Here is a 23,497-nt window from a genome sequence, read left to right on the forward strand (position 1 = left end):
TCAGTGCAGGGACCCGCCACGCTGACCACCAGCCCCCAGACAGGCCAGGGCTCGCTCAGAGCTGGCTGAATCTGACCATGGAGGACGGCACTGGGCAGACCCACTGTGCACATGGGAGATGTCCACGCCGCGCTGGGCGGCCAGCAAGGGTGGCAGCAGCGCGTGGGGACAATGGTTGTGCAGAGCCCATCGGAGCCCCAGGCCACGGCTTCCAGACCATCCTCACAAAGGCTTTCTGGGGAGAGCTAGAAAGACTCAAATGAATGACACGGACCTCGGTGAAAACCTGGCAGAGAATAACCTCCTTCCCGGCTCATGGCCCCAGGAGACCCCGGGACCCGCAGTGAGGGCAGGGGCCCTCTTGGCTGAGGTCCGTCTGTCTGTCACACTGTGCGTGCGGCTGTCTGGGGGACAGGACAGGGAGCAGGCCCCGGAGCAGGTGGGATGAGCGCTCCCCGTCCCCCGATGGCCGTGTCATCACACGGGCCATGGACCTCGACCCTCGGTCACGGTGCGTTCCCTGTGCCCAGCAGGCCAGATGGGTGCCAGCAGGGGTGGGGTGGGAGGAGGGCAGAGCAGGAACCCCGAGGGCAACCAGCCGCCCAGCCAGTGGGGCGCCCCGTGGAGGAGGGCAGGTAGCAGACAGGGGCGAGGACACGGCCTGCAGCAGGAACGGGGGTCCCGCACGGCACGGCCAGGGCTGAGCTGCCCCTTCTCACCTGCAGCATCGGGGGGGCTCCTTCCCCTCCAGCCCAGGCTTCCTGGCCCCAGCCCCTAAGTTAGCCTAGTGCCCGGTGCGAAGAACCTCATGTGGGATATTGGAAACGTCCAGTTCACCAGACGGCTCCCTGCGGCTCCCCAAGGGGGGACAAGGGCTTGTGGCGGACGCAGGTGCTGGCAGGAAGGTCCTGCAGGAACCTCCTGGGGAGCAGGGCCGGGCCAGGCCCGACCTCCGCCACCCCGTGCTGAGCGGGTTTCCCTGGACCGCGCCCCGTGCCCTCGGAGATGTACGTTTGCTCCCATTTGCTGCGGACGCCTGTCTCTTGGGGTTTGCCCCTTGTGGCTCCACCACACGTGCACATCCCGAGCTGCCCAGGGGACAGTCCCAGGCTGGGGTCCCGGGAGGGGCTGGGCCACCGGCCACTGGGACTAAGTCCGGAGCGTCACACCCGCTGCCCGTCCTCAGGCCCGGCTGGCCAGGACGCGCGTCATCAGAAGAGACGGTCAGGGCCATCAGCTGCAGCGTTTTCTCCAGGGAGTGTGTCCTCACGGGATGGTCGAGCAGCCGTCTGGGGCCTGGCCCTCGGACACTGTGCAGCCGGATGAGGAGAGCCGGGCAGGCGTCCTCGGCCCATGCGGGCTTGTGCCTTCCCCTGCCCTGGCCCAGGCCCCAAGGTCGGCTCAAGGACAAGCAATGGAAGTAACAGGCGACAGAATGGAGGCGGACTCGGGCCTTAGCCGCCCGCCGACTTGGGCTTCCTGTGGAGTCTGCGGCTGAGCGGGACCACCTCCCGGAGGCTCCCAGCCCAGCAGGTAGCACAGCTGACCGCGCAGCTGCCTGTCCGCTGGCCGGCTGAGCCCGGGGCCTCCACGGGGCCGCCTGTGGCCTCCGCACGTCCCCTAGCGCTTTCCCTCGGCCCCCGGGATCCGTGCTGCACGCCTGCGGCCTCTGAGGGGACATCCCAGCGCAGTGAGGGAGCTACCTGGACATCGAGAGTCAGGGGACGTCCCGGGCCGGAAGGACACCCCCGCTCTGCCGAGGCTGCACGTCACATACAGGGAGAAGCAGACAGCCTTCGAAAGTCACCGCATGGCCCTGTGTCCCACGCAGACCTGCCCCCCAGCAGCCGGCGGCTTCTAAAGTTGAAGTGTGACGGCGCTCTGAGGCGAGTCTGCCGTGTAAATGCCGGGACGGAGAAAAGCTCAGCCGGAGGGCTCTCTGGCTCCAGGCGGGTCACGTTTTCCTCCACAGTGAGTCAGATGCTCCGCGTCACCTACAGCCTCAAGGTGCCGGGCAGGGACCCGGCTTCCCCGTCACCCGCCGATCCGGCACAGCCGGTGGCTGCACCGCACCAGAAAGCCGACTGCCTCCCTGCCTCGTGGCACCTCTCCACTGTCTCATGGGAGGGGCCCTCTCTCCTCCAGGAACTTTCTGGAGGTGAGTCGGCCCTGAGTTGGGTGGTAACCTGCCCAGGACAGTGTTCCTTCTCCAGGGCGTGACCCAGGGCACGCAGGGGCATACGCCTGGCCTGTGGACATATCCCCGTCGGGCCTGTCTTGGGGACGCCCTTGAACCCGCAACTGGAATTGTCTGGCTCACTTCCTGTGTGCGGTGGGATGCCCCGGGGGCCACCCACACCCCCTTCTAGTGTCGCTCCTCCTGTGAAGACCCCACAGGGCACCCGTCCCCCACCGCGGGCGTTAGGTCACCCCCAGTTCAGGTATCAGGAGCGACAGCACGGGGAGCTCACCCAGCCTGGCTTTCAGACGTAGCCCTCGTTTCTCTGGGTCATTCCCAAAATCAGCGGGCTGGGTCACGGAGAGCACGACCGGGCCGCCGGCCATCTGCCCTGCCTCACCCTCTGCTGGCCCAGGGGACAAGGAGGTGACTCGGGCAGGAGGCGGGGGGCGGGAGGATGCTGCAGGGCCCTGGCGCCAGGAGGTACGGGCACAGGGCAGAAGCGGACACGTCTGTCAGGCTCTCCTGAGCACGGGGGTCAGGGTCCAGGGGTCCTGGCAGCCCGAGCGCCTGAAGACAAGGGGGATGTGGGGGTGCTGCCTACGGCTGGGACTGGTGAACGGGGTCCTGGTGATGCCTGGATCCCAGAGCAGAGGTGCGGACCACAGATCTGGGACCTGAGTGTCCGGCGTGCGCACACCACCTGGCCAGGGACGGCCATTCCCTGCAGCGGGAGGGGCTGCCTGATCCCCGAGGCCTCGCAGGTCTTTTGGGGGGCATTCTGTCCCCCAGGAGGGGGCCGGAGGTCACTGGAGGGCTTCTTCAGGTGAAGCAGCCACGTGACCGGTGCCATCTGCCAGAGGTTGGTGTCCTCACGCGGAGGGTTGTCGCGTGGCCCTGGGCAGAAGGGGTGCACCGTGGGCTTCTGGAGAAATCTAGTGCGTGCAGGGCACAGCTGGTACCCAGCGTGGGGCGTGGGGCTCAGCACTGACCCACGCTCCAGCCTGGGCTTGCGGCCAGGGCATGGCCTTGGGCCCCAGTGTCCCCCCAGGGGCCAGGGATGCCCAGGTGAGGCTTTTCCCGAAACGTCAGGATTCGCCAATGCGTGACCAGTAGGAGGTAGCAGGAGGCTACGAGTGGAAGGAGTCACTCGTGTCGTGGTGAGGGCTGTCCAGCAGGCCTCGGACAGGACAGGCTGGAGGAATGTCTTCTCCCCGGCGGCTGTGGGGGCCCCTGGGTGGGCACGAGGCGGAGGTGGGAAGGGGGCTTGAGCCAGTGGGGCGTGGGTCCAGAGCATCGTGTGTGAGAGAGCCGGGCACAGGGTTGCCCTGGGGTGCGTGCTCCGGACTCCAAGCCAGCGCAAGTCTGCCTTCTGTCGGGGGGGTCCGCCGAGAGCCCCGGAGTCCTGTCTCCCTCCCTCTGCGCAACAGGAGCAGCCCGGGGCTCCAGGGGACTCCAGGCCCCAGACCCCCAACCCAGGCTGAGGCTGTCAGCTTTCACGGTCCCCTGGGCACAGCCTGGTGGGATTTTGTCCCGCATCCCCTGGGGCTTCTGTCAAGGGTTAACTTGGCCGCAGAGCTCCCCACAGGCCCAGCCCACCCCCGCCCTGCGACATGCGGGTGACCTCAGGCAGAGGGACACTGTCTACAGGCTGGGAGCACCCTGGACCTCACTGTCCTGGCAGTGGTGACCTCCTGACCCTCCAGGCCACTGGAAAAAGGGAGCCTCCTGCACAGTCAGACGCTCAGAGGGGGCTCCTCCTGGCATGTGGGGGCGATGCTTGCGTAACCCCATACGCCTGTGCCCACGGCCCCACGTCCGCTGCCTCCGCGCACCGACCCCGCCCCACACACCCTGACACAGACCCTCCCCACAGAAACTCCCGCACAGACCCCTCTGGACAGAACCCTTCCCACAGCACCAACACACAGACCCCTCCATGAGCACACATCCAAAAGTCCCTCCACACGGGCGGATCACACAGTCCCTCCCACGGGATCCCTCAACGGGGCCATTTCCGGGTCTCCAGACGCGCCGGTTTCCAGTAATGCTCGGCTCTTCCCTGAAGCCCGTGTTGGGGCTCCAGGCGGAGACGGGGGAAGTTCTCACCACGGGAGCGACCTCTCCAATGGCCGCTCTGGCCGGTGTTTGATTGCGGCGGACTGGACAGAAACCAACGAGCAAGCCCGGCGCCGCGTGAGGGCTGGGCCGCAGGGCTCCGGGCGGTCCTGAGGCAGGAAGGCGCAGCCTCATCCCTCACAGGCCCAGCCCTGCCAGGGCCACATTCCTGCGGAGAGGCGTGGCGGCCCCAGGCCCGGCTGGCCCCATCCCTGGCTCCTCTGGCCCCAAAGCCGGGAAGCAGGGCGGTGAGGCGGCCGGCAGGCTGTCCTGGAACGTCTCGGGCAGCGACTCCCATAGATCCACCCTGACCCGGGGTCTAGCCCGCCACTGGCCGCCAGAGCCCCCGCAGATGTTTGCTGAACCCAAATGTAGGAATGGAAAAGGATCCGGGGTTTACTCAGGGAGCACTTGATGGTTCTGTGTGTGCCCGAGAGCACTCTAGTCCCCCCGGAGCAGAGCGCGAAAACCTGCGCCTGTGCTGGAATCCAGCCGCGACTGGACAAGCTGCTGAGGGGTGCAGTCTGGGAGCAGAGGCCGAAAACACGTGCTCTGGGCCCTTCCTGCCGGACCCTTGCTGTGCAGCTCTCGACCCGGGCCCCGGCCCGCTGGGGCCCACCCCAGAGGAAGGGCTCCTCTGCCTGAGATGCCGGCCGCTTCCTCCTGCCTCTGAGGACATTCCGCCAGCCAGGCCTGCTCCCGCCTGCTGAAGTCATCTCTCCCCACTCGCTGGGCTCCTAACACCCCTCAAGGTGCAGCTCAGAGGCTGCCTCCTCCAGGAAGCCACCCCTGCTTGCTCCTCCTGGATAGTCAGATTGGCCGGCCCTTTGACTCAGGCTCAGTGCTGTCCCTCACGCCATAAAAGGCGGTCATTTCCTCCATTGGCTCCAGGCGCTCCAGACCCAAGCAGAGGACCCCCCACCCATCTCTCAGGGCAGCCTGTCCTCTTCGCGAGGGGGGACCCCTTGCCAGGAGGGAAGCGTCACCACGGAAACCACTTGCCCTGGACCAGAAGCTGGCTGTGCTGTGAAGCAAACACGTGGCCCATGAGTTCCTGTCACTGAGGACACCTGACTTGACAGTTGCCTGGGCAGCAGGGACACAGGCCAGCGCACACGGTGGGGAAACCCAGGGCAGACGGCCGGGGCCTCCCGGGAGCTACCCAGACAAGCACAGCGATGTCAGCTCGTCCCGAGCCAATCCTCCTGAGAGACCAGAGCCCAAGGCCCCTGATCACCGCTCTGACACCAGCCAGTCGCCAAAGGAGAAAAAAGGGGGTCAGCATAGAAGTGGCTTCTCTGACCCTCCATCCAACTGCCCCCCAAGCCTCTCCAGGGCACAACCTCCCCAAGAGGTTTCCTCCCCATGGGGCCTCTCCCGAGAGACCTAGGGGGTGGGTCCTTCTCTCCATTTTCAACCCCTCTGTCCCTCTGTCTCTCTCTCTCTGTCCCCCATCTCTCTGCCCCCCTCTCTCTCATGACCACTGAGGCCTGTGCGTCTGGCAGAGTCTGGCCTGGGCCTGGCATCGAGAGTCCCAGCAGGGAGGACCACAGCCCTGGTCCTGGCCCCCAAGGTTCTCTCAGAGGCCCAAGAGGAGGGAGTGGGCGCCGTCGGGAGCAGAACGGCTGGCGAAGCGGGGCCGCTGGGGGGTGGAGCCCAGGCCAGGAGAGCCAGGAGAGGTGGCCAGAGGGAGCGTGACCTGTGAGAGAAGTAAGTCAGCCCCCGACCAGGCGTCTGCAGGTTTGACCTGGGAGCTTCGTGCCTCTGACGAGGCCACGTGAGAGGAAAAGCAGGACCTCGAGGACAGGTGTGAGCCGTGAAGGGACAGCCCCTGGCCACCACCCTGAGAAGTCACGTGCTCCTGGAAGCAGGCTCCCTCTGCCTCTCCCGGGCCAGTGCCGGCCTCGGGGGCATCCGGGCCGTCCTCCCCATGAGGACACCCCCCAAGCTGGGACATCCAGGGGCGGCAGGGCGGGGGTCAGGCAGGACGGGTTTGGGACCGGCGGAGGAGACACTTCCAGAGCAGGCCAGTGGCGAGAGCGCTCAGCGAGGCGAGGAGGAGCTTGCGGGGGGCACCGGGGGTCCCGGCAGCCCAGAGACGCGAGCGCACGGGAGCCTCCTCCCTGAGGGCGGCTGGTCTCGGTGAGTCAGTCTGAGGGACAGCGGCCGACGCAGCTGGGCCGTCACCACGGGGACGGTGAGCACCACCGAGAGTGGCCACCAAGCTCTGGGCAGCAGCGCCCGAGGGGCTGTGAGCCGCCGGCCCAGGAGCCAGCACCCCCTCCCGTGGCAGAGCAGCCCGACATGCTGCCGGGGCCCCAGCAGGAGGCCCGGGGGCCGTCCCCCACCTGCCAGGGACACTGGGGCCCTGGGCGCCATGCACTCGAGAGCCCCACATGGGCTCCCCCGCAGGGTCAGGTTCACAGGCGCTGCTCAGGCCTCGAGAACTTAAGACGCACCCTTTCCCGTTCGCAGGTTTTGAACACCAGGATCGAGCATCAGATCCCATTTAACGCCGTCTCTGCAGAGGGTCCTCCTCTCCCGTCTGCCAAGGACACTCGTCCTGCTGCCCACGGGGTCCCAGCGCGGGACTGTGCGGACCCCCCGGATGGCGGCCCAGAGCCGCGCGGACGGAAGTGCCGATGTTCAGAAACCAAAGACGAGCCCGGGGCCGGGACGGTGCTTGCTTTCCTCCGCCCAGATCCCTCTCCTCCCCGCGGCCGGCACCGCCAGGTCAGGGAGCGGCCTCGCATGTCTGTGGGAGCGGCAGGGAGCGGGGGCTCTGTGGCCGCCAGGGTGGGGTCAGAGGACGTGGTCGCGGTTCACATCCGCACCCTGCGGTCCCACCGGAGCCCCGGGTCAGGAAGCGGCAGCGGACGTGGGCTGGCCTCACCCAGGCACCGAGCGCCGTGTCCTTGCAGCGCTGACCTGTGGTGGGCAGGGCTTGCGCCCAGGACCCGCCTGTGAGGCTGCCACGTTCCCGGGCCTGTCCTTGCCCCACACCGGGCGCTCCGGGCTGCGGGGAAGTGTGGGAGCAGGGGCGTCCGTGCCGCGGGCTCCAGGACGGGAGGAGGGCTGGACGCAGAGCGGGGGCTCTGAAAGTCGTCTGAAAGGCCGACTGGATGGATCCGGCTGCGTCCAAACTGCATTTGGAGAAAATTGCTTGATCGAAAATCTTTTATTAAACCCAGGATTAAGAAGGCTTCTTTCATCGCGTTTCCGGAGCAACAGGATTAAAGCTGCCCCACAGAGAGATTCCAAAGAGGGACAGGACCTCTCCGCAAAGCTGCACCCTCACGCTCCGGGGGCACCGGGGTCCCGAGGCTCAGGGGTCTCAGCCAGATCCCCAGGGGGGCGTTCTGCCCAGGGAGATGGTCAGGCCTGGCCTCGGGGCCCGCGCAGCCCTCTCCCCGCCCGGTACGTGTCCACACACGCTCTTGACCCTTGCTGCCGGTACCACCCGCTGCAGACAGGCACCCCGTGGTCAGGACGAGGTGGGACAAGGCCCCGGACTGCTGGGAGGCCCAGGCCCTCCTGCCTCACATGCTGTCCCTGCGGGAGACACCCCCCAAGCCCAGGGAGCAGGGGTGTCCACCCGGAGGCTGGGCCGAGGGGTGTCATGTCCGTGAGACGCCGCACACCTGCTTCCCCACATCCCAGCTGGGCAGGGCGACGTGTGCAGGCCGCCCCACAGACCGGCTCTGCCCGCCCAGGAGAAGGCTGACAGCCTGGCCAGCAAGGATGCCCCCGGACTGTCTGAGGAGGCGGGGCAGGGGCGGAGGTCCCAGCCCCTTGGGGTGCCGTGAGGCTGGGGCTTGGGCAGGTCCAGCCTGATGGGCAGGGGCAGCGTGAGGGGTGAGGAGGGAAGAGGCCAGCACGGGCCTGTGAGCTCGGCCTGGGGAAGTCGGGGAGGGCAGGGAAGACCAGGGGCCAGGTGGCACCTGGGTCCCACGAACAGAAAGGCGAGTTCAGGGCAGCGGTGGGTGGCCGCGGCGGGGCATGACTGGCGGCCACGCCGGTGGCCCGTGTGAGGCGCTGGCAGACCCTCCCGCCACGGACGGCCGTGGGTGCCCGACACTTCCCCAGCCCTCCGTCCACCTCCCACTCACCTACATTCTCCTTGGTTGCTCCCCCGCACGCCACGCCAGCGGGAAGACGCTGCAGAACATATGGGCGTCCTGGTCAAATATTTGGCGTCTGTGAGCTGAGTATTGAAATGAATGAGGATCTTAGCTTTTGCAGACTTGCGGGCTGATCCGCGGGCTGGCTCGGGAGCAGATCGAAGCCTGGAGGGGTGGGGGGCAGGTCTGCGTGGCGGCATGGCCAGAGCGGTGGGCGTCTGGCCACGAGGGGTAGGACCCGGGGCTGGGCTTCGGCTCTGCGGCCCCGTCTCCCTGCAGATGTGGTTCCCATGAAGCCTCGAGTTTCCGTCCTCACCGCGGTCCTGCACACGGTCTGTCTGGTGCTCGCGTCACGGGAGAACCCGGGCGGGGGGATCCAAGGGCACCGCACCGGCTCCTCGCGGTACGTATTTGGGCAAACACGCACTTGTGCTCACGAGCTCTTCCTCGGGACTCCGCGGTTCTCCTGCCTCTGTCGCCGCACGGCGTCTGCCTTTTCCCTGCTCGATTTTGGTGTTTAGTTTGCGGTTCGTTTTGTTTTCTTCCCCATTTTGCTTGTGATCCAGGCAGACGCAGCGAACGGAACGGGCCGCGCACTGAGGAGCTCGTGAAAACACCCGACCGTCCCCGCCGTGAAAATGTCACATTCTTACTGTTTAAGCTGATTTTATTGTTCTTTTTTTTTTTTTTTTTACAAAAACAAAACAAAACAAACCTTATATACTCAAGAAAGTAACATCTGAAACAGGGGCTCAAAGACATGCGTCGCCCACACTCGCCCTCCGGCCCGGCTCCCGTCGGGCCGGCGCCCGGCGCTCGCACCCGCGGGCTCGCACACGCGTCGGTTCTGAACCACGGCCATTCCAGACGCTCAAGGAGGAACCGCTGACAAACGGTTAGAAATTAAAGATGATTTTTATGCTTGTGGATGTCTTAAAACGCGAGGAGGAGCTGTTTCGGGATGCGAAGCCCTGGGAGACAGCCTCGGGGCCGCCTGCGCTGCCAGCACCGGGACACCGGTGACTCGGGATGTTAATCTTCACACAAACCACGATCCTAACAGAATTGCCAGGTGGAGAGACGTGCTTCTGAGCACATCGAATCTGGTGAAATTGCTTTGGCTCAAGTGCCCAGAGCCCTGGCAGGAACCTCCCAGCCACAGCCCAGTTGAATGGGTGGCCCTGGCCAGGGCACGTGCCCAGGGATGCAGACAGGCCAAGCGGGCCGCATGGGGGACTAAGAGGCTTGAGCTGGGCCAGAGGGCTCCAGAGCAGCTGGTCTCCTGGGCCGGCTGCCAGGAAGGGGCCACAGCCCGTGATGTCCTGAGATCACGGACTGCTCTGGCATGGAGCCTTGCAGACGAGGTCAGGGCAGGTGCTGAGCGAGTATCAGGGTCACCAGAGCCAGAGCAGGGTGCTGGAGGGTGGTGTGTGTAAGGGCAGAGTTCCCGGGCTCCTGGGCTCCCCCACCAAGAGGATTCCATGACATGACGTGGGCTGGAATCAGCTCTGCCTGTATCCACCACCCTGGACGGGGCTGCGGGGCAGGTGTCCAGCCCTTACCAACGGGGATGGGCAGAGAATGGCCCCCACAGAAGGGGACTCCCCAGAGCCACCCCACCTGGGAACCAGGCCCTAGGACACAAGATCCCACCCCAGCAGGGACGGAACCTTTCAGGAAACATCAACAACTGGTTAGTGGTGCAAGTCTGGAAACTGGACTAGACCTACTATAAAACCATCGAACCGCTGGGTGTCCACACTTCGGTCTCGACCCGAGCACAGCCTGGCCGCCGGCTGGGCAAGAAGCAGGGATCCAGCCAAGGAAAGGTCGGGCAGAAGGCCCGGTTACGAGGGCTGCCCTCCTCCCCAGACTCACCTTAGCTTCTGGGTCTGCAGGAGACACTCCCCGCTCCTCTCCAAGAGCCGGCACCGGGGCTGCGTGCTCTGCCGGTGGACACGGCCGTGAGAGGAGCCGCATTCCCGCCACGAAGACGTCCTGTGGCAGAGTGAGGGAGATGCTGCCTCACCCCAAGCCTGTGGGGCTCCAGGCTCCCTTCCAGCCCCAGGATGTGTGGATGGACATGCTTTGGAGTCACCTTGACTTCCTCATGGCCCCGTCACTAACAGGACCTGCGAGCGGCCCGTGCCACGTGCTCTGCTCCGGGCACCAACGGGTCCCTGCGGTTTGTTGAACCCTGCTCCGTGTGGCGCGTCCGACCTCACTGGGCTGGCCCAGGACTGACCGTGCACGTGTCTGTGTGGTACAGGTCCTCGGGGCGAGAGTGGGTGGCTGGGGTCACCTGTCACAGAGAGCTTACGGCAAGCACATTGCGCGCTGGTCTATGCCTCGAGACTGCTCCCGGTTCCCGAGGGAAGCTCGGTCCTTCTCCGATGGGCTAGTCGGTGGCCCATGTGGGCAGGCTGCAGGGGCGGGGACGGCCATCGCAGGGCACAGTCAGCAGACAGACAGGAGGGCCTCAGAGGAGAACGGGTGAGGAGCTGAGAGGCAGCATCCCTGCCCCAGGAGTCGGAGCAAAGTCCCGGCACATCCAACATTCCCATGCGGCCGAGGGCTGCTGTCCCCCAACACCCAGCACGGCTCCCCAGGCCTGCGAAACCAGCGCGGATCCTTGCGCACCTGCCCTCCCCACTGGCTCCAAGCAGCATCGCGGCCGTTCCTCCTCCTGATGCGAACCTCCTCAGGCCCGTGTGCCCCCAGCAGGGCCGGAGCATCCCCCGCACGCCCCTCCTGAGCCTGGCCCTCCAGGAGCCCTGTGCCCCGTAGACCCCTGCCCCGGTGTGTCAGTTCCGGGACGCGCCCTGAAGGACACTCCCGGGGGCCTGCAGTCTAAGGAGGACGAGAAAAACGTGATTTCAGAGAGAAAACACTGATTGCGCAGGAGAAGGCGGGCACCGGCCCCGACGCCCATCCCCCCACCCAGTGTCTGCGGAGGGGCCGTCAGGACGCACCCGGGGGGGTCCTCTGCCCACCGGCACTCGGACACCAAGGGCTGCACTTGCCCATGGCCCAGGGAGCCCAGGGTGGGCCCACTCACAGCCCCGCCCAAGCCTCAGGCCCAGACACATGTGAACACAGACTCTCAGGGCACCTTTCAGAGCTGGAACCTGCCTAGGCTCTCCTTCCTCTGGGGTCGGCTGACGACACAGGCCCCGTGGCCTCCCCGTGGCCTCCCCGTGGCCTTGGATGGCGGCCTGGGTCCTCCTGGGGCCCAACAAGTTTGTTCATGTCTTTGTTTGGTCTGAGGTGAGGCTCCACTTCATGGCAGAATGAATCTGTTGAGGCCAATCTTGGTTAGAAACGGTCTGCACAGATTCCGACGGACGCCTGGGGTGGGGGCTGGTTGCCACGGCAACGGGAGAGCCCGTTTCCCTTCCACTCTGCGAGCCTCAGATGCGGAGTGCCCCGAGACACGGGGCTGCCGGCGTGTCCCGCAGCCTCCAGGGCCGGGCTGCACTCGTGCCCAGAGTCACCGTCCCCAGCGCCCCAGGGCCTCTGCCTGTGCGTTCCCGGGGCCCTTGCGGGGGCTGGAAGCAGGCGCCGGCTCTGAGGAGAGGCGAGTCTGGCCTGAGACGTCAGCCCCCAGAACCTTTCTCATCCCGGTGACCTCTATTTTTAGTAAGTGTCAGGGTGGGTGTAGACGCTCACTTCGGAGAGGGGGAAGCCGGCCCCTGTGTTCCCTACCCCCCACCGTGCCGGCTCTGTCCTGACTGACTCCCCAGACCACCAGTCAGGCCTCTGATTCCAGCCACTCTGAGGCCGATCTGGAGGCCGTCCCACCATCCTGCCCCAGAACGTTTCCTCTTCTCCCACGAAGGCCTGTGGGTTCCCAGCAGGTACAGAGAAACCCCAGCCCCCAAACAGAGCCCTGGGGGAGGGGTCCCAGGACGCTGGCTGATCGGCACGGCAAGAGGAGCAGGATGGGCTCGGCCCCCGCAGGCCTCCCTCCCTGACGAGGCAGAGCCCACACTGCCTGCCCCACGCGGAGCCTGGCAGGCCGTCCAGCCACCCCGCGCAGAAAGCGCCAGCCGCCCACCTCTGCGTCAGAAGCAACTCTCCCCAGACGGAAGAAACCACCCTCTGCCGAAAGAACAGCTCAGGCATCTCACAGGTTGGGCTGAACGTCCACAGGCCAGCGTGGCCCCCGCCGTGGGCAGAGGGCAGACCCACGCCCGTGGACAGAGGGCACACGCACGCCCGCAGTGTGAGCCCGCAGTGCGGAGGCCTGTGTTCGTGCGGACAGAGTTTGTGGGGGAGCTGCAGGCGGACAGGCCCCAGCTTGGAGGAGTCTGGGCAGAACCCCGAGTTCACCGTGAGCCTTCCTGCCTTCCTCCTGGCCGTGCTCAGCCAGAACCAGCAGCCGGCGCCCTCTCCCCCCGGGGAGCGACCCCAGGAAGTCGGGGTGGGTCGGGGCCCAAGGGAGGATGCGCACAAACACCCAATCTCAGGGCAGTCGGAGAGTCACTCGGCCCCTCCGGTTTCACAGCTGCTGTCTAAAGCCCAGGGCTCCGCGTGGCGGCCCCCAGGGAGAGCCGGGAACACCCCCTCAGAGGCGAGGTGCCACGGGCTGAGAAAGCCAGGCCTGCAGGACTCCCGTTAGTGCTTCATTCTTAACGATGCCCCCCCGAGTCTGGGCCCAGGCCCCCCAGAACCTGGCGAGTCTCCCAAGCAGGCATCAGCATCGTGACCTTTCAGCCTGGAGGGAAGAGCACTGGGCTCCCCGGGGCTCGCATATGCCAAGCGTGGTCCCCAGGCCTCCAGCCACACCTGCCTGGGAGCACGGAGCTGGACGTCCTGCCTGGTAGGGGTCATGCTGGGCGGGAGCCCACCCGTGTCTGGGTCTCTCTGCCCGTCCTCCCCCCGCTCCCCTCAGCACCTGGCCCGTCACCTGCCGGGGCCAGGACCCTGGGTTGGGGCAGGGTCGCAGCCCATCCCCACCCCCAGGATCACCCTGCTGGCTCACGGGACCGACACGTGTGCGCTCAGCTTGGGGTGGGCAACTAGGATTTGAGAGGATTTTAATATAAGGTCCGTGAACATTCCTCTGAAACCAATTTTCTTGCTCCCATTTCTGTGCCTGGAGCCCTCAACAGCCATGATTCCCTTTAAAATGAGTAAACTACACCATCCAGTCCTCTGTGTGCCTCCTTTCAGGGAGATGTTTGATGCGAGTTGTCTGATTCTGCTGGCAGCGAAGGCAAAACCTGGCCGGTTGTCTCTTTAAATCGGCTCTGCAGTGTGCCGGGCGGCCGGCTGGGAAGAACCATTCCGCCTGCCGCCGGGAGCCGGCCCCGGCGCCGCCGCCATCCGCACTCCCCCATCCCCATGGTTACGGCTCCTGCTTCCCGGCCGGTCCTCGTCCCCCGGCTGTCGCCCGCCCTCCAAGCAGGCGCAGAGGCGCTGGCAGTCCCCGGGCTGAGTTCTGGAAGCCGCCTGCTGAGAAGCGCCGAACGTCTGCGGTCCGGCTCTGACTCATCCCCCGGTGCGGGGCCCGCGGCGCGGGTTCGGCTGCGGTCCTGCAATCTGTTGATAAGTCCACTCGCCGGCTCCCGCCTGCCGCCCCTCGGCATGGAAACCCGTCTCCGGGCACGGAGGTCGCGCTGCAGCGGGTCGGCTCGGAGGAGCGTGGCGGGGCCCCCACGGCAGCTTTTCCCAAAATAGGTGAGAAGTTGAGCTGCGGCTCTGGGTGGGGGTTGGGGGGGACCCCGTAGGGTGGTGCTGGGAGCAGGGGTGGGGGGGGCTGGGGGCCTGCAGGACGTGGCGAGTCGAGGAGGGAGATGGGACCCCACCCCTGGCCGCTGCTCGCCCCAGGGCCAGCCCGCTGGGGCGGTTCCTTCCATCCCCAGTGCTGTTCCCCAGGCAAACGCTGAATAACTTTGGGCTCCATGGCCGAGGGGAGCGTCTGGGGGGCCACGCTGGACCCCGGGGAGGCTGCTCCTCAGGAGGGGGACCCAGGGTTGGCCCAGGGCTCCCCCTGGAACCTGACAGACGTGTTGCAGACTGAGCAGTTGGCCAAGCAGGGTGGCCGGCAGACACTGGTTCCAGGGGCGACACGGCGGCACTCCAGGGGTTCTGCACGTCCCGCCCGAGGTCCTGGGCCGGCACGCAGACTCTGTGTGCCCCGGGCCACCAAGCCCCAAGCCAGATACTCCATCAGACTGGCCGGATGGGATGGCCGTGTGGGGCCAGCCCTATGCTGAGGCCAGGGGACCCTCCGCCCTGCCCTGACCGTGGCCTGTCTTCACAGATGGGGACAGCCTCTTGACCCTCACCTGCCTTGCCATCGCCCTGAGACACCTGGCCCGGGGCTCGACCCCACAGCCACTGTGTGGGACCTTGACCTTCGGGACGGCCATGGAGGCCGGCGGGGAAGAAGGTGCCACATAATCGCCTCGGCGGCAGCCCCACTCCGTCCAGCACGCACGCTGCAGGAGCTTGGCAGGGCTCATGGTGAGTACGAGCCCCCACCGGGCAGCAGGGCCCAGCCACACTGAGGGCGGCCACCCCTGTCCATGGAGTTACCGCGTGGTCCATTAGCGGCCTTGGGCCCCCCAACCCCCCGGTCTCCAGGGCTGCCAGCCGGCCGCTCTGCTGTCGATCATGCTAATTAGCGGCAGGGGTGCCGCAGTGTGAAGCCGTGTCATGAGGTAATGAGATGCGGCCCTGCGTCCCTCCCCAGGGCTCCGGCCCAGGACCCGTGAGACCGCCTCTGGCCCCAGCGGGGGTCCCCCGCCCCTCCTGCCCGAGGCCAGGCCCTGGCAGGGCCTCCCCCCGCCCCTCAGAAAGTTGGCCGGACGGTGGGAGATGTGGGCGGGCTTCGGCAGCGCATGCAGCAGTCACGGGGAGGGCACTGTCCCTCTCCCCAGAGCAGGGGGCACGGCGGCCGCCAGCACGAGCGTCAGGGGACTCGGCGTGCCGGCTCGTGCAGCCTCCGTGCGGTCCCTGCCGGCTCAGCTTCCGGGAAGGCTGGCGGCGAGTCAATAACGCATTGTGTGTGTCCGCGAGGGTCGGGGGCAGCGGAGGCCCTGGGCGCGTGCAGGGAATGCCGATGGCCGAGGACACGTGGCCGGCAGCGGCCGCGGCTCGGGTGCCAGCACTGAGTCAGATGCACCCCCGAGTGTCTGCTTCCAGAGCGGCGTCTGTCTGAGTCACTGGTCCGTTTCCTTCCTGTTCGTTCAAGACGCCCAAGTAAGGTCGGTGCTCGTTGCCAAGACTCCGCATGGTCCGCAGGACTGCTCTGAGCCCCGCCGGCCGGGAAGGCGTCCAGACTCCCCTGCTCCTCGGGAGGCCGGCCTGGCCAGACGCCCGGCTCCTTAAGGGACTGCCTGTGGCCACGCGGCACCTTGCCAGCGTGGCTGGGGCCTCCAGGTCGGCCTGTTCTCAGGTTTCCATCCTCAGGTTAGAGCCTTACTTGCAAAACGAACCTGTTGTCCGCAGACAGGGTGAGCCAGGAGCCGTGGCAGAAGCCTGGGGGCAGGGCGGGACGCCTCGGCCTAAGCCAGCAGCCCTGGCGTCTCCTCCGGTCTGACCCTGGCCCTCCAAGCAGGTCTGCCCTGCATCCCACCTCCCGCGGCCGCACCCGTGCAGCGCTGCCCCCAGCCCAGCCCTGGACACTGGCCCAGTCCAGGACCGTGAAGCTGATGGGTCACACTTGCCGGAAGGGTTTAGAGCCTCAGCACTTTGATGGTTTTTTATTCCTAACAAATAACCAGTTCCCTGGAGATTCCCTAAAGAAATGCAGATCCAGCCCTGCGGGGCAGCAGCCAGCACGTCTCTGCACACGTCCCTGAGTCTGTGGTGTGGACGCTGGGAGACCTCACCCCAGGTGCCCGGCGATACGAGGATGAAGACCAGAGGCTGCGGCCAGCAGGATGGCCCGACCCTGGCCGCCCCACACTGCCACACTCACGCCACCTGCCAGGCACCAGCCCCGGGCTGGCCGCCAGCTTTCCTGACCCCTGAGGTCGGCAGTCAGCCTGGTGGCTCCGGAGCGTGACGGCACACGGTCCCCTGGAGGCACCTGGGGGCTACGCTGGCGTCCGTGTTGCACGGAGGCCCCGGTCCTCCCTTCAGGACGTGCGCCCACCTGTCCTTGCTACTCGGGGAGGACCCTCCCCTGCAGGGCCTGCGGGACCCAGGCCGCCGTCATAGCTGTTTGCAAACAAAAGAGGACGTGTGTGCAGTGGCCCCGTTCCTGTTCAATTCAAGCAGCGACCACAACGTGCGTCCTTTGCACTCCGCAATCTTCAGTGATTTTCACACTTACGTCCCCAAGGGAACCCAGCGACCGGTGTTGGAAGGAAGGAAGTAGTTGTCCAAAGCTGTGCACATTCTCCGCCTTTCCTTTCAGAGCGTAGGTCGGGTGGGTCCCCTGAGGAGCGGTGCGGTCACTGGGAGGGAGGCCACGTTCATTCTGCACAAGCCCGTCTTCCCAGCCACACCTCCTGTGGCGGGCGAGGCGTGGCGGGACTCCTCGGATCACTGGACATGAAGCAGATCTGAGAGGACAAGACGGCCGCTCACCGATGCTGAAGCGGGAGGAAGAGACCCCACTGCGGCGGCTCCTCTGTGATGTGGCCCAGCAGGTGCCAGCAGCCGCCGAGAACCCACAGACTCGCTCTGAGCTCGGGGCTGCCCTGTGTCACCAGACCATGCTTTGGCATGTCCAGCAGGGGCTGGAAGGGAGAAAAACAAGGCCTACCCTGGCTGTGCTTGGAGCACAGAATCCCAAAGACACAGCCCGGGACACCCCTTTTCTGCACATGAGGATCCCACATTTGAGAAGGCAACAGTGGAATTAAAACCCTGAGAAGACCAGGGGCGGATGCAGGATGCAGAGGTGGAGTCTGGTCCGTGCCTGCCACGCTGCGGAGCCGGCGGGGTCAGGGCGGACGCACCGGCGCGGGGCAGGACCAGCCTGGGCTGTGTCCACGCTGCCGCTCGCTAGGCTGCACCTGCAACCCCCAGCCGTGCCACAGGCACCCGCACCCGCACGCACCCGCACGCGCACCCGCACCCGCACCCGCACGCGCACCCGCGCCCGCGCCCACGCCCACGCCCGCACGCGCACCCGCACGCGCACCCGCACCCGCACGCGCACCCGCGCCCGCACCCGCACGCGCACCCGCGCCCGCACCCGCACCCGCACGCGCACCCGCGCCCGCACCCGCACCCGCACGCGCACCCGCGCCCGCACCCGCACGTGCACCCGCGCCCGCACGCGCACCCGCACCCGCGCCCGCACGCGCACCCGCACCCGCACCCGCACGCGCACCCGCACCCGCACGCGCACCCGCACCCGCACCCAGAATCCCGCCAGTTGTCCCCGCGCTGCTCTTCCTCCAGCTTCACGTTTAAGTTTCCGAAACTCGCGAGCGTCCCTCATCCCAGAGATGGAGGCCGCGTCACCCCCGACGTCGCCCGAGGGCCGCTGCGAGTCCCCGGCTGTCCCGCACGCCCCGCCAAGGCGAAAACGGAACCAGCGGTACAACGTGACGTCCGGTTCGGCCCTGTGTGCGCGGGGTGAGTGATTCACCTTCTGCCTCCGCCTGCCCGCGGGGCCCGCGGCGCGGACTCACCGGTCCGGAGCGGAGGCGGGGGACGCCGCGGTCCGCAGCTCGGGGCAGCAGAGGCCCCTTCCCTCCCGCCCGGCAAATGGCCCCTTGGTCAGACGACGGACACCGCGTGGCACCCCTTCCTCTCTCCGGTCTGTCCAGCCACAAACGGATGGATTTGCAGAACTACCAGAAAGGACACGTCCACTAAAACGACACAAACATAAGAGCAAGGGGAGCCTTGGGAAGGGGAAGACGCACCGGACCTGGGGCAGGGGCGCCGGCCTCCAGGCTCCGCAGAGAACACGGCAGCCGCGGGCATCCCCGGGAGCAGAGGCTCTTCGCCGGCTTCTAAAGGCAGAGCCGTGAGCGGAGACCGCGGGCGGGGGCCCCAGCGTCGGGCGGGGTCCTCCACGGAGCCCGGGCTCTCCGGTGGCAAGTGCCTGCCGGTCCGAGGGCGCGGGAGGGCCCGTCCTGGCTTCAGCCCGCACGTCTCAAGGATCTTCTCTGTGGGACACTCGCAAAGCAATTCCTCCAGGAGGAACTCACACACGTATGAACTTTAAAATACAGAATAATATCTCCTTTCGGCATTACCTACTTTGAATTTTAAATGTCACCTCTAAAAATGTAGAAAGACACAGTTGATAACTAACTTGGAGGAAAAAAATAGGAGCCGGAACGGAACTGAAGAAAACACACAGTGTTGGAGCAGCTGCTCTGGGCTCAGGAGCCCCCACACCTTTGCAGCCTCAAAACCGGGCCCTCGGACGAGAAGGCACCCCCGCAGCAGGGTGACCTCGGCTGTGCGCTGGCCGGGGCATGGGCTCGGGACACACTGAGTCTTGAGCCTTGGCCTGTGAGGTGAAGGAGATTGGATTTCCCACTGGCTTAGCGGAAGGGGGTTGGGGTGTGGGGCTAAAACTTGGCAGGTGGGATGCCCTCGCGCGGGAGTTCTTTGACGCAGGCCCTGGGCCCCAGCCCTGCGTGCTACGCCTGGACACGGGCTCCGGGCATCATAGCATGCTCTGCTCCAGAACGGGCGTCTGTCACTCCTCAGCCCCTCTCCACCCGCCACCCCTGCCCTCGCCCCCAGCAGGAAGGTGACAGCCCCCCAGAAAGGCCAAGAAGGGACTGGGAGTCCCCAGAGGGGTAGGCCCACCCCAGGCCTCAACTCGGCTGGGGCTCTGCGCACGGGAACGCCGTCCCTGCAGCCCGGGCCTTCAGGTCACTAGTGGCAGGGTACTTAGACCCCAGGTTAAAAGCCCCCATCTCTGAAAAGAGCTAATGGCACACACGGGGGCCTGGGTGACCTCCGGGACGCTGACTTCTGACGGCCGGCTGGGCCGCTGTCCGCCCGTCAGCAGCAGTCTCAGAAGAAACGGCGGTGAGAAGATACTCACAGACCAGGATGTGACCAGGGAAACTCGCGGTGGTTTACAACCGTCAGGAGGCTTGTGCTGGCTGACGGCGGCAGGGGCCAAAAACCGCGGACCTCTGCGGCGCCACAGGGAGCGCGCCCGAAGCCGGGGCGGCAGGTGAGCAGACGTGAGCGCTTCCGGCAGCCAGCACGTCCTGGGGAGCCGCGCGAGCCCCAAGGAGACAGACACGCTGGGCCGCGACTTCCCAGCACCTCAGCCACGATCTCAGAAACCTGTCCTTGCCTACGCAAGTCCCACAGTGCAGGACAGAGCGCCCGGAGGGGGCCATCAAGGCCTCCGGCGACCTGGGTGCCTTCCGGAGAGACCTCTGTTGGCCGTGGGCGTGGGGATCAGGACGGGCCGTGCCGGCAGGGCTCTAGGCCACAGTCAGCCGCAGCCCTTGTCCCCAGGGGGCCCCGCAGCCGTGGCATCCCTGTCACCTTGCGGCTGGCATCCTTCCACTGTCCTTGGTCTTGAGCCCATGACGTCATGGGAATTGGGGCCACGGCCGCAGTGTGGGTCCTGCTGAAACCCCAGTCACCTGGAGGGGAGTCGTGAGTGCTCTGTGCGTGTCCGCATGTGCCCTTCAGGCGTTCTGGCCTGTGCGTGGACAGTCAGGACGGTGGGGGGGCCACCGTCGCATCCAGCCTACGGGCTGCCACCTGACACGCGCTCCCCTTTGGCCAGCTGCTGGGTCAAGGGCCATAATTTCGGCTTCGGCAGTCAGCTAGGTCCTTCGCTGTCAGACTGGGAGGAGGCCCCTTGGTGTCTGGGTCGCGGGCACCTTTTCCATGGTGACAGGGTTCCGTCTGCTGTTACCATGACAGCAGAGAGGTCTCTGAAAGGTCCCTGGGCCGAGCACGATCAGGATGCAGAGGCCACAACTGGAATCCGGGGTGGTCCTTGGCTGTCCCTGGACATCCGTCCGAGGAGTCTGACATTCCCTGATGGGCCAGTGCCTTGTCTTAGCTCTTGGACACACTGTCTTCCCAGACCAGCCAAGGCCAAGCGTCCTTCGGGGACATTCCCATCCTTTCCTGCGTGACTCGGGCTGGCACCGTCCTGGAGGAGCACCAGCTGCTTCCCGCCGCCCTGACCGAGCAGGGAAGGGCCCAGCGCCCACCCAGAGCCTGTGTCAGCCTGGGGGGTGCGTCCGCCATGGGCACTGCTGGCAAGGCTGCGTGCAACACCCCCCGACCACCAGCCCGCTGTCATGCCTGGGCAGCTCCGTGTGGTCTCACAGAGGACCCCCAGGCGGCCCCCTGTGGGCACCAGCCCCCCCCCCGCCCCTCCCCAAGCCAATCCGGTCCCAGGCTGTGGAAGCGGCTCAGAGCACAAGCTGAGAGGTGGGGAAAGCGTCTCACCCTCTGGCCCCGACAGTGGGCACAGGAGCAATCCCCCCGGTGGGCTGCATCCGTCTGCTTGGGGGGTGGGGGGGCGCGACCAGCAGCCCGGGACGGGGGACGGGCCTAACCAGCACCCCATGCAGAGCCAGTTAACGTCCACACTGTCCCTCAGTCCTGGAGCCTGGAAGCCCACAGTCAAGGCATCAGGGGGCACTTTCTCCGGAGGCCGCCCTCCTAGACACGTAGATCGCCACCTTCTGACCGTGGCCTCCAACGGTCTTCCTTCTGGGCAGGTTGTGTCCCCGTCTCCGTCATAAGGGCACGGGTCCTATTGAACCAGGCCTCATCCTGTGACCTCTTGTGACCTTGGTCACCCCCTAAAAGGCTCACCACCCCCTCTGCAGGCATGTGGGGCACGAGGACCCCAACCCCTGAGTTGTAGGGATAGGTTTCGGTCCACGGCCGGGTGTCCTCGTGACTCGGCGAGTTACAGCACATGAAGGGTCTGGAACATTGCTCAGTGCATGTCAGAGGTCAGAGGTCAGAGGCGCGCAAGGCCAGGGTCCCCGCCGGCACCTCTAGGGCCTGCGCCGCACAGGAGGGTCTGTGCCCCGGGGCCCTCTCCTCCCTCGCACGATCACAGGGCCTGGGTGCTGTGTGCCCGGCGGGGTGTGTGAGGCCCACGGGACGCTCTGCTTGGCTGCCACGTTTTCTCTTGGTGGCTTGGAAACCTGGTCCCGGGGCCGGTACATCTCGCGGCTGCCTATGCCGACATCGAGAGAGCTCACCACACCAGTCTGATGGACAAAAAGGCGGAGTCCCTCAGCCCCCGTGTCCGGCCAGGGCCCTCGCCCCTCAGCTGCACGTGCCCCTTGCCCTCCAGCCTTCGACCCGGGGCTGCGATGCTGTCCAGAGGGCCTCGGGGCCGCCCCACCCCGCCCCAGCAACGGCTCTTTCTCCGGGACTGGAGTCGGCTCCCGGGACGGGGCCCGGAATTCTCCTGGGAGACTCTACAGAGCACGATGTCCGGTGCCTGAGGCTGGGAAGTGGGACTCGGCCACCTGCCCTGAGTCGCTGCCTCTCGGGGGGGCTCCGTCCGGACGCTCGTGGCCTGCGGGTCTGGGGCCCTCAGACAGGCGCACTCCCAGGAAGCAGGCCCCACCCCCGACACAGACATCCTTGATGGTTTGCAGGGGACAGGCCGGCCGGGGGCGGGTGCAGGCAGCTCCACCGGGTGCCTGGTTCCTGCTCACATGTCTGCTCTGTGTCCTTCCCAGGATCTGAAGACTGTCCTCTCCCTGCCCCAGTACCCAGGGGACGTCCTGCACCCCGTGGTGTACGCCTGCACGGCCGTCATGCTGCTCTGTCTCCTGGCCTGCGTCGTCACCTACGTCGTGCACCGGAAGTAAGGCCCGCCCTGCCGCAGGTCGCACGCTCACCATCCCACGCAAACCCTGTAGTGAGCCCCTCCTCAGGGAGCAAGACGTCCCTGGAAGGCACCTCTAGATCACCGGCCTAGCACCGGGGGTGGCGCTGACAGCCGCCGAGGGTGGCCAAGAGCTCAGGGACAGCCATGCTCTCCCACGCTAGGCCTCCACCAAGGTCTTCCCCGGGGGCCTCCGTGTTCTTATCAATCAGATAAATAGGTTCTTCCTCCAGTGGCCCGGGGTCAGGTCACGTGCCCCAAGAGCCCACGTCCTGGGGAAGTTACAGCAGCCGCCAGCACCCTCTGCACACCTTGCCTCGTGCCCTTCAATCTGGTGGGGGAGGGGCAGCTGTGTGTTTGCCGGGGGGCTGGCCTGCACGCTTCGCCCTCATGCTCGGTGCTGACGGGACCTCTCTGTTGCCTGTAGCGCCATCCGGATCAGCCGGAAAGGCCGGCACACGCTCCTGAATTTCTGCTTCCACGCGGCTCTGACCTTCACGGTGTTTGCGGGCGGCGTCAACCGCAGCAAGTACCCAGTCCTGTGCCAGGCGGTGAGTGTTCCCTCGTCCCTGTGTGTGACAGGATGTAGTGTGTGTCCACCCTGCTACCAATGGGGAAAGCTGTGATCGTGCTCTTGTTCATGAACTAACGCTCAAGGGTTGGCCCAGATGCATCTCCCGGAGGGAACCGTCGGGCGCCCGAATCACAACCTCTCCCCCAGCGAGGCCCGTCGTTTCGCTCAGCATCAGATCACGTCAGAGAATTTGTTTTCCACGTGACCCGCGACCTGGACGTTCACGGTCCAGCCCCGGACGCTGGTCGCAGGGTTAGAGACGGGAGCTGCCCTCCCACAGCCTGGTGGGGCAGGAGCACGGGGAAGGGGTCCCCCGCCCCCCTGTCCCCGGCCAGATGAGAGTCCACAGAGGCTGATGCCACCGCTCTGGCCAGGGAGTGCGGGCCCCAGAGGCACAGCCCCCACGGGGAACTGCGGCAGACCCCCCACCTCACTCTGGAAGGTTCTGCTCCCTCCCAGGTGAAAGGGCTTCCGAGCGTCACAGCCTTGAGAACAAGTCACCAAACGGTCTTCTTCCCTCCCTGTGGCCTCCCCTGGCTTGTCTCTGAAAGGGGGGAAATACCCCTTGGTCAGAAGAGACCTTTCCCCAGCAGTCAGCCTGCTTCCCTGTGCTGCCGAGTGTGACCCAGGCCCAAGTTTCTCCATGCGCTCACTCTCCAGCTCCTTGCCCAGCCCCTGCTCGTAGCCCCAGCTCAGCCAGCTGAACAGTGACCTCTGTGTGGGCAGTGAACTCCAGG

The 23,497-nt window shown here is 66.2% G+C and overlaps 1 protein-coding gene across 2 annotated transcripts in view; it reads left to right on the forward strand.

Annotated features, from left to right (window-relative positions):
* Positions 1–12,882: 12,882 nt before the first annotated feature.
* Positions 12,883–23,497, forward strand: part of ADGRA1 (adhesion G protein-coupled receptor A1) — a 32,124-nt gene continuing 21,509 nt past the window's right edge. The window contains exons 1-4 of one of the 2 annotated variants that reach the window (XM_032313266.1): positions 12,883–14,100; positions 14,687–14,889; positions 22,038–22,165; positions 22,614–22,737. In XM_032313266.1, coding sequence (XP_032169157.1) covers positions 14,887–14,889; positions 22,038–22,165; positions 22,614–22,737 — 255 coding nt within the window. In that variant the 5' untranslated portion in view covers positions 12,883–14,100; positions 14,687–14,886. Of the gene's footprint in view, positions 14,101–14,686; positions 14,890–20,604; positions 20,679–22,037; positions 22,166–22,613; positions 22,738–23,497 lie in introns of those variants that run through there. The other variant, XM_032313265.1, reaches the window with a different exon arrangement.

This window comes from Mustela erminea, chromosome 14 (genome assembly GCF_009829155.1).
Source record: "Mustela erminea isolate mMusErm1 chromosome 14, mMusErm1.Pri, whole genome shotgun sequence".
Taxonomy (NCBI): domain Eukaryota; kingdom Metazoa; phylum Chordata; class Mammalia; order Carnivora; family Mustelidae; genus Mustela; species Mustela erminea.